Source organism: Myxine glutinosa, chromosome 4 (genome assembly GCF_964187855.1).
Source record: "Myxine glutinosa chromosome 4, kmMyxGlut1.1, whole genome shotgun sequence".
Taxonomy (NCBI): Eukaryota; Metazoa; Chordata; class Myxini; order Myxiniformes; family Myxinidae; genus Myxine; species Myxine glutinosa.
The window spans coordinates 88,943,922-88,963,108 of NC_136264.1; the positions used below are offsets into that span (position 1 = coordinate 88,943,922).

General features: G+C 46.7%; 1 protein-coding gene across 5 annotated transcripts in view; it reads right to left on the reverse strand.

Annotated features, from left to right (window-relative positions):
• SLC33A1 (solute carrier family 33 member 1) overlaps positions 1 to 4,626 on the reverse strand; it is a 95,894-nt gene extending 91,268 nt beyond the window's left edge. The window contains exons 1-3 of one of the 5 annotated variants that reach the window (XM_068112895.2): positions 4,507 to 4,626; positions 779 to 1,036; positions 582 to 669 (exon numbers count right to left, since the gene is read on the reverse strand). In XM_068112895.2, the coding sequence (XP_067968996.1) occupies positions 582 to 656 (75 nt within the window). In that variant the 5' untranslated portion in view covers positions 657 to 669; positions 779 to 1,036; positions 4,507 to 4,626. The remainder of the gene's footprint in view (positions 1 to 581; positions 670 to 778; positions 1,037 to 4,506) is intronic. The other 4 variants (XM_078776126.1, XM_078776125.1, XM_068112896.2 and 1 more) reach the window with 4 other exon arrangements.
• Between the last annotated feature and the right edge of the window lie 14,561 nt (positions 4,627 to 19,187).

Consider the following 19,187-nt stretch of genomic DNA (forward strand, 5'->3'; position numbering starts at 1 on the left):
CCCAAAGAACCAAAAAGGCACCCAAAGAACCAAAAAGGCACCCAAAGAACCAAAAAGGCACCCAAAGAACCAAAAAGGCACCCAAAGAACCAAAAAGGCACCCAAAGAACCAAAAAGGCACCCAAAGAACCAAAAAGGCACCCAAAGAACCAAAAAGGCACCCAAAGAACCAAAAAGGCACCCAAAGAACCAAAAAGGCACCCAAAGAACCAAAAAGGCATCCAAAGAACCAAAAAGACACCCAAAGAACCAAATAGACACCCAAAGAAACAAAAAGGCACCCAAAGAACCAAATAGACACCCAAAGAAACAAAAAGGCACCCAAAGAACCAATAAGACACCCAAATATGCATGTTGCAATCATGGAATCCCCGCCTCCCCCCGCCTCCAACCACTCACATCCTGATTTCAGTCATGTGACAAAGCCAAGTCGGTGATCGAAATGTCGGATCCGAGACTTGTCTTCATACAAAACTAACAAACGTTGGCAAGTGTGGCTCGTCTGCGAATCGATTCCGCAATTATTACGATGAGCAGGTGTAGCGTGCACATGGAGTGAAAGTCAAAATCAAAGGAATTACCTTCCAAGCCAGAGGATCAATTGGCATTTCTTGATTCTCTGCAACTCTGCGACTGGCTGCCTTACGGGTCTGCATGGTTCTTCCAACTCTTTCAGTTGAAAAGCAGAAAAGGAAGAAAAGGAAAAGATAAGAAAATGTCATATCAAATGCAATTCATAACATCTACATCCTATGCAGTACCGAGTACCGGAGAGTACCTGCACACCAACGCAGCACAGAGCGGATAGTAATTGCACCCAGTGCGGCACAGAGCAGAGGGAACCCACGGCACAGAGTTTGTGGTACCTACACCACGACGCAGCACAGAGCATGCAGCACCTGTAGCCCGGCGCAGTACAGAGCGTGTGGTACCTGCACCCTGATGCGGCACATAGTGTGGTACCTGCACCCTGACGTGGCACAGAGCGTGCGGCACCTGCAGCCCGGCGCAGTACAGAGCGTGCAGTACCTGCACCCTGATGCAGAACAGAGATTGCGATACCTGACCGCACCGCCAGATGCTACAGAGAGAATCTTTCAATAGGTGAGGGCGAGACTACCAGAAGCAAGCTGTAACACGTGCCCTTTTGTGGTTTGTTTTCAACGTATCCAATCACGTGACTGTTGTCGAGAAGGGTGCACTAACCGGAAGTTATGTAGTTCCGCGGGCGCCTATAGATACCATTGGCTTTTTCTTCCACAATCAAACCGCCTTATGGGACGACCACTTTACATACCAGACTAGTAGTCCAGGCAAAATAAGGTTTCACTTGGAACAAATTGCAACAGAAATTATTTCACCACAATGCATTTCTACAAGGTCCCCAGAACAACATACTAAAAGTCCCAAGCAATCCCAACATGGGAAATATGTCTAATTTGCATAATCCAATATGGCCGCCAATCTGCAATATTTCTCTCATAACGAATGATGCTCTGTCTATTGGTGACAGATACACGAGTTTCATTACAAAATCACCATACTATGCTTATATGAAGATGTTGAGCTTGTGAAAATTGCTGTAGTGATTGCTGTAGGTATACAAAATGCTGGAACATCCAACTCAAACGATTAAACAGTTTTGTGATCCTCCTCTGTGAAATCTGGCAGTTCTGCATTGGTAGAACTTGTACCATGACATTCCCCGCACACAGCACTGCATGCGAGACCATATTTTCTACAAGTACATCTTCGTGTATTGCAGTCCTTTTTACAGTTGCAGCAGATGACGTCCAGGAGTGCTGATGGTGCTGCGGCCTGATCTGTCAGTATTGGTAGGCAATGTCCATCTACTATGTGCCATCCCTACTCCAGTGGATTTAGATCGATCCCTTTCCACTGCTGTATTGGGTGGTACACACGAAGGCTGTGGTATCTTGCAGCTGCAGAGGTGGGTGGCAGGGTCTGTGGCTCTACATGTGAAACATTCTTGGTGACCTTCTCACAAAACCGCTTGTACCATAAGGTGTCCAATCCTTCCACCTCGGATCCTCCATACGACACTAGTGCATGTTCTCCTGCCTTGGCGATAACCTTCTCCTCCATTTGATGTGTTTGACTGAAAACTTTAGCTTGTTGATAGAAGAAGGCATCGTTCATGATTTTTTTCAGTGCTAGACCCTTTCCCAAACCAAACAGGCGAGAAGTTGTATCGCAACCAAGAATAGCATGGACGAACAGCATACAGTCACATACATCACTGCCAAGCAAATTCTTTGATTGCTTCATGTTCCAAATCCTGTTCTTGAAGTTTGCTTTGGTTCTGGTATCAGGAACAAGTTATCCATTTCAGCATGGTGAATAAGAAGGATGAGTGTCCGTGTCATCTCCCACCAGGACAGTGTCTGTTGTTCGTGCAGAGGCGACAGCTGTTTGAACAATTAACAAATCAGCATCTTGCTTCGCATGAAATGTATTGCACCCAGCTGTCTCCAGTTTGTCACTCAGATAAGAAATGAAGCGCTGTTTGTTCCTCGCATTGTTCAAGAAATCTTCTTTTCTGGATTGAATCACCATTTCACCCGCGAAGTGAACTGTCACACCAGTGCAGGCTCCTGTTCTTCTCATGTGTGTGGCATCTTTCGTTGATGGGTCATCATTGTCGCCATCAAAGACAACGGTAGCATCAGCATATTTCTGTACAACATAGTTGGTGTATAGATCACACACATAATCAAAGGTAGAACCTTTTGGCCAGGGTAGTCTGTGAAGTAGAGCACCACCATCAAGGATGTACTGGACATTTTCAGTAGGTTCTCATTGTTTCTCTGGGATGACTTTCCAGATAGAATCAGCAAGAGTTGCCTTATTGGCCTGCAGTGGAAGAGAGGAAGATTCGAACAATGCAGGAGGGTGACTACAGAGTTCATACTTGAACAGTGATGGAACATCTTCACAGCGTTCAGCAACAGTTATCGGCCTCTGGAATATCAGCTGTGGATCCACCTTCACAGATTCGCCTTTGATTTTGACAGTTGATCTTGTACCGAGTCCGAGTGTCTTTGCTTGATCAGCTTTTCGGAAGACAAACTCAGACAGATTTCCCAACCATTGACGCTAGAATCCGTTCACCAACCTCTCTTGATCTTTCAACATTGACTCTTTCCTGAGCTGTCCTGCCATTTGCAATGTTGAGCAGTGTACTGTTATTAACAAATGGGTCTCTCTTTTCAAGATAACTGATAAGGTCAAGGGTGTCGCTGACATCTCTAGCTTGTCTTGCTGATATGTCCTTGTGTTGGTCACTGGTTTCTTACGACACCACTGAGCTTTTGCATGGCATCATTGATGTTTGCACACGCTGGCATAGATAGGACCCACACCAAGCGCTGGGTTTCTGTCATCCCCTTTCCTCTTGTAAGTCTCCCACTTGGCTTAACACTTCTCATGAGCACTTGTTCAATAATGAGATCGGTCGACAATCCTGACCAACATCTGTCGCTGCGTCTCACCACATGGTATCCCTGCTCAAATTTCTGGTTGACTTCTGGGTGTGTCTCTGGCAGATTTAACATCATTTGAAGATGGATATATGCAGACTTTGCATATAGTGTGTGTCCAGATGCTGCAAAGTATGGTAACATTTCACGTACTGATTGGAGATGCATTTTCCAATTGCCTGTGCGTTCAGCCTTGAGAAACCTCTGTAGAATGTCTAACATTTCCATATATTGTACCCAGAGCTTGACTCGGAACAAAGGCAACACCTTTCCATTATTCAAGGTATTACATCACCATCCTGAAAATACAAAAGTACATAATTAGAGTGTTATAATTATTATTTCATTGCTATTACTAACTTCTATAATTGCAGATTGGTGGCCATATTGGATTATGCAAATTAGACATATTTCCCATGTTGGGATTGCTTGGGACTTTTAATATGTTGTTCTGGGGACCTTGTAGAAACGCATTGTGCCAAAAAAAAATCTGTTGCAATTTGTTCCAAGTTGAGTGAAAAAATGGGCTCGATTGCCTGGACTATAGAACCGCCTCACATGCTTATTGGCAGTGTGGCGTGCTCTGCGATGCAGCACCCTCCTTCTGATGGTATACACAAGCATCATTTAATTATATAACTAGAATTAGTCAAGTCTGATCCGCTCGGGAATTGAACCCGACTAGATCAACCTCAATGGCTCGCTCGCTACCTGTACCTGCTACCTGTCCAAAATCCAAAATGGCTTTTAATTAACGGTGATGCAATAATTGAGCTCGACCACCAGAGGGACAGGTAAACCTGACGTGGCCTTCTGACGTGACATGGAATTTCATAAATTTGACACAAACAGTCACAATCACAAAATGACACGAATCACGAACAGACTCGAACCCAAGCACCTTCCGTCAGGGTGACGGTGGCAATTTCATACTCTCAGGAACCACCACAAGGTCTCAGGAGCACGTTAAATGTCTGTCGCATTGTACGACACTTAAACGTCTTACCTCGTTGTAGGGCGCGGGACACGATTCAGCAGCGGTGCAGGCGCAGCTGATACGAATCGCCGTAAATACGCCCTCGCTGGCCGTTCGCTACTGGCTCAGCGTCACTGTCAGCGACGGTATGAAGTTGCGTTACCAAGCTCCGCCCATTTCATAAAATCTTTCCTTCCATTAACTTGAATATCAAATCTTTCCCTCTTTCGTTTCATCCGTACAATAAACTATATTTTATGAAAGAACATTGGAATTCAAGCGGTGTTCCAGGTTGTTCAAGGGAATTTTCAAAATGCATTACCGCACGAGAAAACCCGTGAAATGAGCGGCATAACATTCCGGAAGTAAGATGTTTCTTATTGAAATCGTGTATAAAAACAATCCCATCTTGCTTGCCGTTTTATTAGAGCATTTATAATAACCTATTATTTACACATTTTTCTTTTCTGATTTGTTTCAAAATGTTATCTGTCGAATGCTTGCATAGTGCATATCGTTTCATTTTTTAAAGGGTGTATACTTTTTTTTTTTTGGTTCGATGAGAGAAATAATATTGTTTCTGTTTAAAGCCCATATTCACCGAAACGGTACAGTAAAAGTCAAATAGTAATAGTAGTAACATATTGTGGATGATATAAATATAATGAGACATTTTAAGCGTAAATAACATAAATTAAAAAGAAAAAATAGATGAACAAGCACACGTACATACACCGCCTAATCCGTTGCTTTCCACCTCTTTCTTAAAACCTCAACTCAATAAAGTAGGAATAGGAAGCGAGTTAATTAAAGAGAATACCATAAATAGAGAAACTATAGGATAACTTGATTAACCATGTTACAAACCACGTGGTTAATGTAATCCACTTTCCAAGGATGTACGAGGAACCTTGACAAGGTCACAGCCAATAGGTCATCTGGCCCTTCATGCCTGTGCTTTATCCATATCCCATTTTTGAAGCCATAAATTCAGTTAAACTCCATATACGAACCAATTTATATCTGTCGGCCCATTGCCCCCGTGCTTTGGAATACCTGTATTTAATAAAAGTCTAAACATTCGGTGTCTCCAGACGCGTCGGCCAAATGGTTGCACTGTACAACGGCCCCTCTGCGTCTGGAATTTCAGTTAGGCCTATCACATTCAATTATATCTTACAATTAACTTTTTCATCCTATTTAATCGACAAGTGCTGTGCACGGACAAACACTAAAACACAACAGCCTGCTCTTTTCGAAAGACGCGACTTGGGTTTTAAAGTGCACACGTTGCAGGGCAGCCAGCTTTTCTTATTTAGGACGGGGTGTCCGGAGATGCAGCACCCCCTGCCACCACCATTTCGGATTTGACTCCACGAAGAATAAGAGCTAAGAGGGTGAAAGGCGGGTACGCCGCAAATTGGCCAATTCTTATTGGCTCTCTGTGCACGAATTCCACCAATTCTCCACTTCGTGCCTCTACAGGGTGAATCATAAGTCCTAGGACGTAGTTTTAGCTGCTTATACAAGATATGTCCATACTATCTACTACTGTGAGCCATAAACCCCAGGAGTAATAACCTATTATAGTAAGTAATACATATTGTAACGGTTTTGGGAAACCGTGCACTGTGTGTGTGTAAATGATTGTAAATATACCCCCTTTTGTAGTTTTTGTAAATGTAATGATTCTTGTAAATACCTCCGTTTCATGTAAAGATCAAAGTTCGTCGTTTTAGTTATTCCATCGCACACACGTAGAGAACCATAGGATCCCTCAATAGTTATATCATTATTATGTGTTCCAGTTTAAGGCTCTGTTTTCCATTAGTTGACTCTGCATTGTGTTACATATTTATGTGAATGTATGTGAATTACCATTCAGGTCTTTGCTTATCCGTGTGTAGTATATTAAGTTGTTGTGTAGTTGTTGTGGTTGGAGGGTCAGGAGCCCTTCTGAGGGAGTGGCCGGAAACGGAAGTGACCGAAAACGGGAGAGGAAAAGACACGAGGAAAAAAGGACGAGTATTATTCTTCCTCGCCCCGCTCCGACAAAAGGTGGGATCGACCTTGCGCTGCGTGGAAAAGCGGCGTTCCGAAGCCTGTCTGGCGAGAGAATCACCGGGACGTGTACCTGCCCGGTGGAGACGTCAAGTTGACGTGGGGCCGTGCATCGACCGCGTCTGGCATCGTTCGCGGCACCGTCTGAACAGACGCGTGCGGGTCGCCCGTTGGGGCCTAACACGCCTGGCAAGCGGCGTGGGGCTTTTGGCTTGCTTTCCCGTCCCCGCGTCGCGTGGCCGCGAGGGGCTGTAGCCGGGGTGCCGGGTACGATACCTGCCCGGTGGAAACACGTCCACCCGGGGTTCGTTCAACCGCCCGAGTGCGGCGACGCCGACTATCATCTTGGTCAGGAGGGGCCCAGAGACATTGTGCGGGACCGAGACCAAAAGGGTGTCGTGAGTACTCACCGGGACACACGTATATAAGATGGCCATCTTACTCATAGGGAATTGATTGTGGCTGGGGAATTGTTGATGGTAGTGTATTGTTGATTGCTCGGGGAAAATCTCCGTGGTTGTGTCATTGAAATATTGTTGATGGTTGTGTATTGTTGATTGCTCGGGAAAAATCTCCGTGGTTGTGTCATTGAAATTGTATGGTATCATTACCATTGGAAATATATCCTTGAACATCAGTTGTCTCCTGGGTGAAATTCATATGGATTGCGTGGCGAAAGCGCATATATAATACAGCTTGCTGGCGGAGTTCCTCTCACGGTCCGGGGGTCACCGAGACCAGGTATTCACCGAGGGGACCACGTAACAGAATTGGGGGCTCGTCCAAATTACGATTTGCGGTTTCGCAATTGGGTCTACGTCCGGGATTTAAAATTGTATAAAATAATAAAATAATAATTTTTTTATTAATTAAAATTTATTAATTAATTATTAATTGGTAAAAAAAAATTTGAGAAATTGGGGTAAAGTCTTGGGTGAAGGTTAACAGGTGTTAACGATAGGCACCATGGCGTTTGTGGCACAGAACTTTGGGGTAACCCCGAGTGAGGCACAGTTCCGAGCGTTGCTAAAGTCGGACCTCTTGAAATTGGCCAAACATTTTAATTTGGAGGTCCGAACTAATTTGAGGAAGGCAGAGTTGCAGGCCACGGTGATACAATCTATGGTGGGATTAGGAACATGGGACGAGTTAGCCTGGGAGTGGCTACCCGAAGAACCAGAAGACGTTGAGCTCCGGAAACTGGAGTTGCAATTACGGAGCCAGGAACGGATTAAAGAAGAAGAAAGGAAAGCAGAAAAGGAAAGAGCAGAAGAAGAAAGGAAAGCAGAAAAGGAAAGAGCAGAAGAAGAAAGGAAAGCAGAAAAGGAAAGAGCAGAAGAAGAAAGGAAAGCAGAAGAGAGGAGGGAAGAGAAGCAAGCAGAGGAAAGGAGAGTGGAACGAGAACTCCAGGAAAGGTTAAAAGAAGAAGAAAGGAAAGCAGAGGCAGAGGAAAGGAGAGTGGAACGAGAACTCCAGGAAAGGTTAGAAGGGAGAAAAGCAGAGGAGAGGAGAGCTGCAAGGGACCTCGAAGCAGAGGAGAGAAAAGCGGAAAGGGAATTAAAGGAACGTGACATGGAGCTTCAGCAAGAAATCAAATTCAAGGAGCTGGAGTTAATGAGAGAACGGGGAGAGGCACCACCCTTGCTGACGGGGTCGACACCTAACCAGAAAACCTGGGATGTGGGCAGACATGTGAGGCTGGTTCCACCGTTCAGTGAAAAGGAAGTCGCGAAATTTTTCCCACACTTTGAGAAAGTGGCTCGACAATTAAACTGGCCGGAGGAGGCCTGGACCATACTCGTGCAAAGTGTGCTGGTGGGGAAAGCTCAGGAAATTTATTCGGCGCTACCAATGGACCAATGTGCAGATTATGAGGTACTGAAGAAGCACATCCTCAAGGCCTATGAGTTGGTTCCGGAAGCTTACAGGCAAAAATTCAGGAATGCCAGGAAGAGGGAGAGTGAGACCCATGTGGAGTTTGCCAGAGTGAAAGAAAACATGTTTGATCGGTGGTGTGAGTCAAAAGGAGTCGGGAAAGACTTCAAGACATTGCGGGACTTGATCCTGGTGGAGGAATTCCAGCAGTGTGTCCACGAGGACATCAAAGTGTACCTGCAGGAAAAGAAGGTACCAAAGTTGTGGGACGCAGCCACCATGGCAGATGATTATGCCTTAACCCACCGAATAGGGGTCCACGAACCTAACTCCTCGCCTAGATCTCCGCAGGGGAGGTGGGGAACAGCAGGTGCGGAGAACGACCATACATGGCGGTGGCCTCGAGATGATTATGGGGACAACTCTGATACCCCACCGGTTCGAAATCAGAGGGATGCGGGCCCAAGACAAACTTATAGTTCGGGGGGCCTGAGGCAGACCCCGAGTTTTTCCTCCGGGCCTACTTGCGCGTTTTGCAAGAAACCTGGACACTTGATGTCCAGTTGTTACCTCATGAAAAGGGACAACCCAGAGCGGAGTCCGACTATTACAACTCCGAATGCGATGGCTAGCGTAAGAAATCGCCATCAAAAGGGTTACCAACCATTTATTTCAGAGGGGTTTGTGTCACTGGATGGAGCCTCGACTAACCGGAGACCGGTTAGGATATTGAGGGACACAGGGGCCCATCAATCTTTAATGCTTGAAGGCATTTTGCCATGGTCCGAGGAGACGGCAACGGGGGATAGTGTTCGTTTACAGGGGATCGGGGGCGGTGTTAGTGCTCCCCTTCAGGTCATCCAGTTGGAGTCCGATTTGGTGTCAGGACCGGTCACCGTCGGTTTACAAGCCACGCTTCCTGTAGAGGGTGTATCTGTGGTTATCGGGAATGATTTGGCCGGGGGTCAAGTTTATGGTAACCTGAGGGTTGGTAAAGAGCCCAGCAGGGAAAATAACACCACACCAGCTCGGGATGGCGACAAAAGTGCCAAGTTATTTGTAGGGGGACTGAACTTCAAAACAGAGGAAGAAGTTCTGACCTCTGTCTTCAACAGATATGGGCCGCTGGTGGAAGTGCGGTTGGTAAGAGACTGGGAAACGCAACAGTCAAGAGGGTTCGGCTTTGTCACGTTTGCCAGCACAAAAGACGCCAGAGAGGCAGAGAAGAATTGGAATGGCAAGGATTTGGAGGGTCGGACCATAACAGTAGGGAAGGCATTTCGTAGGCGTCGAGAGGTCTACAGGAGAGGACAACTGGGCGGTAGTTTTGGTAGTGGCCGAGAAGGAGACCGCTATTCATGGGACTACAGGGACCAGTGGTCCCACCCTAATTATTAGGGAAGTTCTGAGAAGTTGAAGCACTGAAGGCGGCGGAGCCGCCGAGCCAAGATTCCTACACGAATTAACCGTGAACGCCGTTCCTAAAGGCGTCCATGTAGTGAACTTTCATGCACGGACTAACCGTGAACTCCACGTTCCTCAAGGCGCCCATGTAGAGAACTTTCCTGCACGGACTAACCGTGAACTCCGCGTTCCTAAAGGCATCCATGTAGTGAATACTCGGCTTGGCCTCCCGGAAAAAGTGCTATCGAGTTGCTTAACTTTGGATCTTTGATCAACCCCTTAACCTTCATTCCCAAGAAACTGACGGTCAAAGTCAGAGGGTGATGAGATGGAGTTTGATTTGGCAGGGACAATGTCGTTGTTGGTACTTAGTCCAGAGGGAGTAATCTGGAGGGGTTGTGGTGAAATTTTGGTTGCTTTATTTTTAAGTGATAACTGTGCCCGGGGGGAACAGATAATGTGGGGGGGGTTGAGTTATCTGGTTTGTTTCTCCAAATTGGCCGGCAAAGAAAGTTTTCGCTGGGTTCAAACTTTCTTTCTTGAAGGGGGGGAGTGTTACATATTTATGTGAATGTATGTGAATTACCATTCAGGTCTTTGCTTATCCGTGTGTAGTATATTAAGTTGTTGTGTAGTTGTTGTGGTTGGAGGGTCAGGAGCCCTTCTGAGGGAGTGGCCGGAAATGGAAGTGACCGAAAACGGGAGAGGAAAAGACACGAGGAAAAAAGGACGAGTATTATTCTTCCTCGCCCCGCTCCGACAAAAGGTGGGATCGACCTTGCGCTGCGTGGAAAAGCGGCGTTCCGAAGCCTGTCTGGCGAGAGGAATCACCGGGACGTGTACCTGCCCGGTGGAGACGTCAAGTTGACGTGGGGCCGTGCATCGACCGCGTCTGGCATCGTCTGAACAGACGCGTGCGGGTCGCCCGTTGGGGCCTAACACGCCTGGCAAGCGGCGTGGGGCTTTTGGCTTGCTTTCCCGTCCCCGCGTCGCGTGGCCGCGAGGGGCTGTAGCCGGGGTGCCGGGTACGATACCTGCCCGGTGGAAACACGTCCACCCGGGGTTCGTTCAACCGCCCGAGTGCGGCGACGCCGACTATCATCTTGGTCAGGAGGGGCCCAGAGACATTGTGCGGGACCGAGACCAAAAGGGTGTCGTGAGTACTCACCGGGACACACGTATATAAGATGGCCATCTTACTCATAGGGAATTGATTGTGGCTGGGGAATTGTTGATGGTAGTGTATTGTTGATTGCTCGGGGAAAATCTCCGTGGTTGTGTCATTGAAATTGTATGGTATCATTACCATTGGAAATATATCCTTGAACATCAGTTGTCTCCTGGGTGAAATTCATATGGATTGCGTGGCGAAAGCGCATATATAACCGAGACCGGGGGTCACCGAGACCAGGTATTCACCGAGGGGACCACGTAACAATTGCACCAAATGAAAGAAGATAGATCCCCCTTTTAATTCCTCAAAACCACATTGCCGGCAGCGTTCGCTGCCCTTTGGCTGGGGCTCGTTCGATTGGTCCCAAAACTCCATTGAACACGCGGTCAAGCCAACAAACAAGGGCGTTGCCCGCCCATCGTCATCAGAAGGTGGAGCCAGGAAAGCCCTTGCCGACCAACCAAGGACGAGTGGGTATGGCTCAAGAGGGCGGGGTTATAAAACCCATTGCCTCAGCCCCCACCGAGAGAGATGCGTAAGAGGCCAGACGAGAGAGTTCTGAGGGAGGTGCGCTGGACCAGAGGCAGATTCTGTGGAGTGTAGAGAGAACTTCGGAGACGCAGGAGGCGGAGGACGAATAAGAAAGCTGCCGGTGTGAAGCCGAATACGTGGAGCTGCCGGCTCCTCGCTGCCAGCCCGGAGCTGTATTTTTTTTTTTTTTTTTTAAATACTGAATCGAGGCTCGTGAAAGAGCTGACAACCGCGAGGGAAAGACAGCACAGGGGGAAACATTCATTAAAACACATTCAACAAAAAGACATCCAGGAACACAGTACAGGGGGAACACAAGAGAAAGACAGTACAGGGGGACCGCGAGGGAAAGACAGTACAGGGGGACCACGAGGGAAAGACAGTACAGGGGGAAACATTCATTAAAACACATTCAACAAAAAGACATCCAGGAACACAGTACAGGGGGACCACGAGGGAAAGACAGTACAGGGGGACCGCGAGGGAAAGACAGTACAGGGGGGCCGTGAGGGAAAGACAGTACATGGGGACCGCGAGGGAAAGACAGTACAGGGAGAAACATTCATTAAAACACATTCAACAAGAAGACATCCAGGAACACAGTACAGGGGGACCACGAGGGAAAGACAGTACAGGGGGACCGCGAGGGAAAGACAGTACAGGGGGAAACATTCATTAAAACACATTCAACAAAAAGACATCCAGGAACACAGTACAGGGGGACCACGAGGGAAAGACAGTACAGGGGGACCATGAGGGAAAGACAGTACAGAGGGACCGTGAGGGAAAGACAGTACAGAGGGGCCACGAGGGAAAGACAGCACAGGGGGACTGCGAGGGAAAGACAGTACAGGGGGACCGCGAGGGAAAGACAGTACAGGGGGACCGCGAGGGAAAGACAGTACAGGGGGGCCACGAGGGAAAGACAGTACAGTGGGAAACATTCATTAAAACACATTCAACAAAAAGACATCCAGGAACACAGCACAGGGGGACCGCGAGCAAAAGACAGTACAGGGGGACCGTGAGGGAAAGACAGTACAGGGGGACCGCGAGGGAAAGACAGTACAGGGGGACCGCGAGGGAAAGACAGTACAGGGGGACCGCGAGGGAAAGACAGTACAGGGGGGCCGCGAGGGAAAGACAGTGTCTGACAGACAGTTTACCGGGATTTTCGCCTCGACCCCAAAAGCGTGGATCGGAGCGTGCGCTTGGAGCCGGACCTCGACGCCTACCATCTGCCTGGCCCTTTCTCTGCCTTCGCATGCCATCCATCTATCCCCATTCGTGTGAGTGAGTTCGTTCTGTCTGTATTGTCCTGGGTATAAGTAAGCTGTATAAGTTCGAATTGCACTGTCTTCTTCTTCTTCTGTAAATTACTTTCGTTTCTTTCCTTCTCCTGTGGTTTCTTTGATTGTGTAAATAGTGGTTAATAAATATCTGTTCTTCCTGCCTTCGTCTTCTTCTTCATGCTCGTCCGATCGTCTTTGTGATTTCCATCATTGAACACCTGTGGCACGATTTGGCCAACGCTCAGAATCGGGTTTAGTCTTTGTTAATGGCTCGAACGTCGTGTTGCTAAAACCGCTCGGCAACGAGAACATCTAAAACCGGGGTTCGAGCGGTACTTGTCTCCCTGTTTTGCGGAGGGATTGCTGAAGGTATTCGGGAGAACACCTTGACCAATAACCCTGATCAATCCCACCTCGCAAAGGAGCGTTACAAGTACCAGGACCGGTGGAGACGGCCAGCTTAACAGGACAAGGTGATTAACCCTCCCCCCCCCCTTGCTAACGGGAGAGCCGTCCCCCGTTTCCGTTAATTAAAGAGAATACCATAAATAGAGAAACTATAGGATAACTTGATTAACCATGTTACAAACCACGTGGATAACGTATTCCACTTTCCAAGGATGTACGAGGAACCTTGACAAGGTCACAGCCAATAGGTCATCTGGCCCTTCATGCCTATGCTTTATCCATATCCCATTTTTGAAGCCATAAATTCAGTTAAACTCCATATACGAACCAATTTATATCTGTCGGCCCATTGCCCCCGTGCTTTGGAATACCTGTATTTAATAAAAGTCTAAACATTCGGTGTCTCCAGACGCGTCGGCCAAACGGTTGCACTGTACAACGTCCCCTCTGCGTCTGGGATTTCAGTTAGGCCTATCACATTCAATTATATCTTACAATTAACTTTTTCATCCTATTTAATCTACAAGTGCTGTGCACGGACAAACACTGAAACACAACAGCCTGCTCTTTTCGAAAGACGCGGCTTGGGTTTTAAAGTGCACACGTTTAATGCAGGGCAGCCAGCTTTTCTTACTTAGGACGGGGTGTCCGGAGATGCAGCACCCCCTGCCACCACCATTTCGGATTTGACTCCACGAAGAATAAGAGGGTGAAAGGCGGGTACGTCGCAAATTGGCCAATTCCTATTGGCTCTCTGTGCACGAATTCCACCAATTCTCCACTTCGTGCCTCTACAGGGTGAATCATAAGTCCTAAGACGTAGTTTTAGCTGCTTATACAAGATATGTCCATACTATCTACTGCTGTGAGCCATAAACCCCAGGAGTAATAACCTATTATAGTAATACATATAATAGCAGGAATAATAATAACATATTACAGAAATACAACAATTACAATACCTCCTTAGACATTGAGTGCATCCGGTATGACGTCCGCCATTGTCACGGCACAAGATAAATACAATGTTATGTTGCCAAATGTTTCCTGAATGTCTTGTCTTGAATGTTCATCAACAGATGCCATGCGATGTTCTCCAAACTTAGCTTTGACATACCCCACATAGCATTGTCACAACTGGCCAGATCTGGACTGGGCGGTGGCCACAGTCACAAGCTGTCCACCTGTTTTCATGATCTCCATCTAACAATTCAGAAATGACAGTTGGTTGATGTGGTTTCATGTGAAGGTCTTCTTTTAGTGTGCGACGTAACGTTGAATACTATTACGTTTGTGGGGGTAGCAATGGAATACCTTAGGCCAGGTAGGATTGTATATGCCGCGTAGCGTGTGCCATATGCCGCGTAGCCACATTCATGTACCTAAGTCAGGCCTGGATGTAGTGTAAATGTATTTTGTCTCCATGCGAGGGGTGGAGCTATGCTAATTAGTTAGGGTATAAGGATAAACTCCCTGTGTGTAGTTGCCTCCGTGGTTTCCCCTTTGTTCCTTATGACACTTGCAACACCAGCCATGCGATCGGCGCTTAAATTAAATAAAGCGATCGCCAACCGGAGCCGGATATTCCACAACTACGACACCACCCAGCGAATCATCTCGATGGGCGCGAAGAGGGCCATGAGGCCCCTCTCCAAGAGGAACGATTGGTCAGGATGGCCATAGAGCAATGCGATGGCGTGGCACAATTGGAGCGCAGGTGACGTCAGAGAGAACATTCTAGCGCCAGGGACAAAAAGGACACGTCCCGCCATTTTTGCTCTGTCTTGCACTAGGTTTGATTGCGAGCGGACGCACTCTTGGTCCTGGCTTCCATCGCGTGCAGTCGCATTTCTCTCTCTGTTCCGGGCTGCGCGAAAGGTGGATACAATTTCCTCTCCTTGGTGCTGGCTTCGTAACAGCTGCGTTTCATGCTGTGGGCACCTGGGAAGTTCGGAGCTCGGTGCATCTGAGCTAGAAGGACGTAGGAGGAACTCTGGCCTGTTCGCTTCACATCGCGGCGAACGCGACTTCACGCCAATGCGTTTTTCCACGCAGGTACGCGGGACCTTTGACGACCCCGGACAGTCAAGGGGATCAAAGCTGAATGCCAGCTAACATTACACACATCTTTACTTCATGTATTTCTCCCTGTGTCTGTATTTGAGTCTGCGTGGAGGGTCCCTCGGTTAGGAATTTAGTGTCATTCTTTTCATTGTACCACATTATTTTTATTAAATCATCATTTGTGCATTTTTAATCCCTTGTGGTCTGTCCTGTTTATTTGTTGGTGGTTCGGAAAAACCCCCGTGCCGCGTCTGTCCGTCGAGGTAAGCCCTCGCTGCCCTCCACTACCCCCGCGTGTGTCACTACCTCCATAGTTGAGTATACGCGTCGGAGTTAAAGCTTGGCTGGCCATCTGTCACCCTGTGGTGTTCACTACAGGGGAGACACACGACAATACCAAACACCAAACTCTGCAGAATGTTTCTGTAATGATTTTTTTGAAGATAGGAGAACGGATGTTTTAATGTTTTGAATTCCCAAATCACAATTATTTTTTTTGTCGTCTGATGCGCTTACTGTCGAGTACACTTCCGGTCTGAAATGTATTTCTCCGCAAGGATTTGATTTTGATGGTGATTGCTTTCCAACACGCTCCTCGAAGTCTTCTTGCTTGTTTCATCGTCTTCTATGTGTTTCTCTTCTCGTGGTACAAATCTCTCCCATTGTGGATGGACTGGTGTCTGTCATTTCGGTTTAATGTGTCATTTGTATTACCTGAAAAAAAACTAGATAGTATTCATAGAATACGTACCCCACACAGTCTTCAGAAGGACTTCGTGCGAGCTACCTCTTCTGTTTTTTTCTTCTTTCTTTAATCCAATATGGCTGCCAGACCACGTGACTGATGACATCATAAATTTACATTCTCCAATATAATTGTTGCGTAGATCACACTTGATGAAATTCAAATTGATCGGACTAAGCGTTGTACTTGTCAAATTATGACATCACAATTAAGGCACCAATGACCATCATTAACAACACTTATCTCCATGCAGAGTTCTTTAGAATGAGCCACGTTTCAATTCTTTCCAAGGAGCTGTTTTGGCGATATAGAGGTGCAACATTTTTCGATTTTCCAAGATGGCGCCTGTACCACATACCCTATGAAGTTATAATTAATTATCATTAAAAAAAAAATTGTACAGGAGAAGGCGCTCCTATTGTGCAAAATTTTGAGTCTATCTGACCAACGCTAACTGAGAAAATGGAATTTAAAAATGCAGACATGTAAGTATGCCATACGTACTTACGCCAAACGTATGCACTTAACTGATCACTTAACCTCGCTTTTTGCTTCGCGAGCGCAGGGTAAAATAAAAACTATAAATACATGGTATAAACAAATCTTGTATGAACATCTAAAAGTGTCTTGGGACTTGCGACTCACCCTGTAATGTGGAATCCAAAGCCCAGAGGGTAATTATTGGTATTACTCAATAGGATGTACAGTACTTCCTTGTAGTTCCAGACAAATTGGTGGACAAAGTTTTCTACTGCTTCAATATCTGGGTCTTGTCATACTACACTCTCTCCCCACCCTCACTCATTTGTCACTGAAGGTTGCCAACATCGATTCAACAATCCTCCCCACTGCCCACCTCCACTTCTTTACTCATCCAAGTCACATCAATCCAATAATGAACAAGAAGAAAAAGACAAAATGTCATAGCCCCCGTGCTTTTAGTAATTTTGCTGTACGGAGTTAATGTACGTCAGTCGGCCATCTTTGGTCAGATTACAAAACAAAATCTTCTGCTTATGTCTACTCTCATGTGTTGCTTTGTGCCAAGTTTGAACAAAATGGCCGCTAGTCGGCCATCTTGGATCTGATCGCGAAAAAAAAAAAATGACATGCCTCTCATTCTGCAACGAACCGATGTGTCATCATGTAAGCCATCATTCGTTTTCTGTGTGCCAAGTTTGAACAAGATCGGTAAATGCATGTCCGAGAAATGGTTGAGGACATGGTCAATATCAGGTTTTGTTTTTGTTTTTTACAACTTTTATCGGTTTTTTTTTTTTACAACTTTGACTTCCGCTTCCGGTTCCCCGGGTGAGGTTGTGTGTCATCAGAGCTCATCCACGTCAATCAAAGTTAAGTTGTTTTTTTCTCAAAGTTAAGTCTTTTGTTTTGCTGTATATGTGTCGACTGTTTCTGGTTCGATCGTGTTTTGCATTTCGTGCACAATTGTGTATTGGTCAGTCAGTTTGGTCGTATGTGTCTGGGGCTTGATTAGCCTCGAGGCCTGCCCAGTCTCCTCTTATGGGCTTTTGTTATTCACGTTCGATCTCTCTCTGGATTTTTTTTTCACCCCCTACTTTCCCCCTAACCCCTTATCCTTTGTTTGATGTCTTAAATACAAAAATATAAAAATAATAACAATAATAATTACCTTCTCTCTTCGCGGTCTCCCCTCCCCCACCCGCATCGACGTGTTGAACCGATGATTTTGCTTTAAAATGTTTAAACTCCCCCCTGCCATGTTGTATTCATTTGTATGTTACAACTCGCTTTTTTACTTCCTGTTCAAAAGGCTGCAATCAATTTGCTCATAAAACCTTTCCATCACAAAAAAAAATTCAATCTCGTACAATTCTTCCTTTCTTCATTCTCTAAACTCACTTTCATTCCACCCCTCCTCAAACGGATCTCTGATTTGAATATCTCAAGAAACCCAGTCTGTAATAAATGTTCGATTTTCTTTTATCATTCAAAACTTTCAAATTTCCCCCCTCACACCTCCTCCTCAAATCTATCTCCTCACTCCTCTCCTTCAAAACTCCCAGCCCAACCCTCCCCTTCAAATCTCCCCCCTCCCCTTCTAATCTCCCTCCTCCCCTTCTAATCTCCCCCTCCCCTTCTAATCTTCCCCCTCCCCTTCCCCATCAAATTTCCCTCGTCACCTTCTCCATAAAATTTCCCCCTTCACCCCTATCCATCAAATCTCCCTTCACCCCTCCCCCTCAAATCTCTCCTTCAAAACTCCCAACCCACCCCTCCCCCTGAAATTTCTCCCCTCACCCCTCCCAATCAAAACTCCCCTCACAAATTTTCTTCAATTCTCCCCTCTCCTCCTCAAAGTTGCCTCCTCCCCGCTTCCTCTCCCTTCCAAATCATACCTCCACATCCTCCAACCTTCGACTTCACTCTGCCGCCCCACAAACAACTCCTCAATGTGCCTCATCCCATCACCATCAAACCTTTTGTCCTCATCCTTCCCCTTCTCCTAGCTCTCCTGCAATCTCTGACACACTGTCAACAGCTCTCCCCACCTGCCCCTCTCCACCCTGATCTTTCCCTACTCCTCCCCTCCCTTGTCCTTTATCCGATACTCCCCTCCCTCTTCCTGAGCGGAATGGACCTCAAGCATCCGGGGCCTTCGCTCAAACCTGACTGATCTCTCCATACAGGTTGCTTCAGACAAACCAGGCACAATCTGCTTAACAGAAACTTTCCTCCTTCAAGATGTGTCTGATTCCTTAATTTCTCTCCCTCGTTACTCCCTCCTCCGGTATGATAGACCTGAGCATCATCCTGGAGGTGGGGTTGCTATCTTTATCAACAACTCTCTTCCTCACTCTCCCTGCACTGCCCTCTCTTCACCACACCCCCAGGAGTACCTCTGGCTACGGCTTCACCTCCGCTCCCACCTTTTGTTCATATGTGTGTTGTCCAGTCCACCAGACAGTGATGACTCCATTTACATCTCCCTGTCTGACAACATGGACCAACTTCTATCCACTCATCCCAACTCTCTCTTCCTCATATGTGGCAACTTAAACTGTCATCATGCCAGCTGGCTGGGTGTGGTTACCTCTCTCACCAGCCACGGCACCTCAGCAAAAGACTTGACTCATTGGGTGTCAGACTCATTGGTGACTCCATACTCATTGGTCCG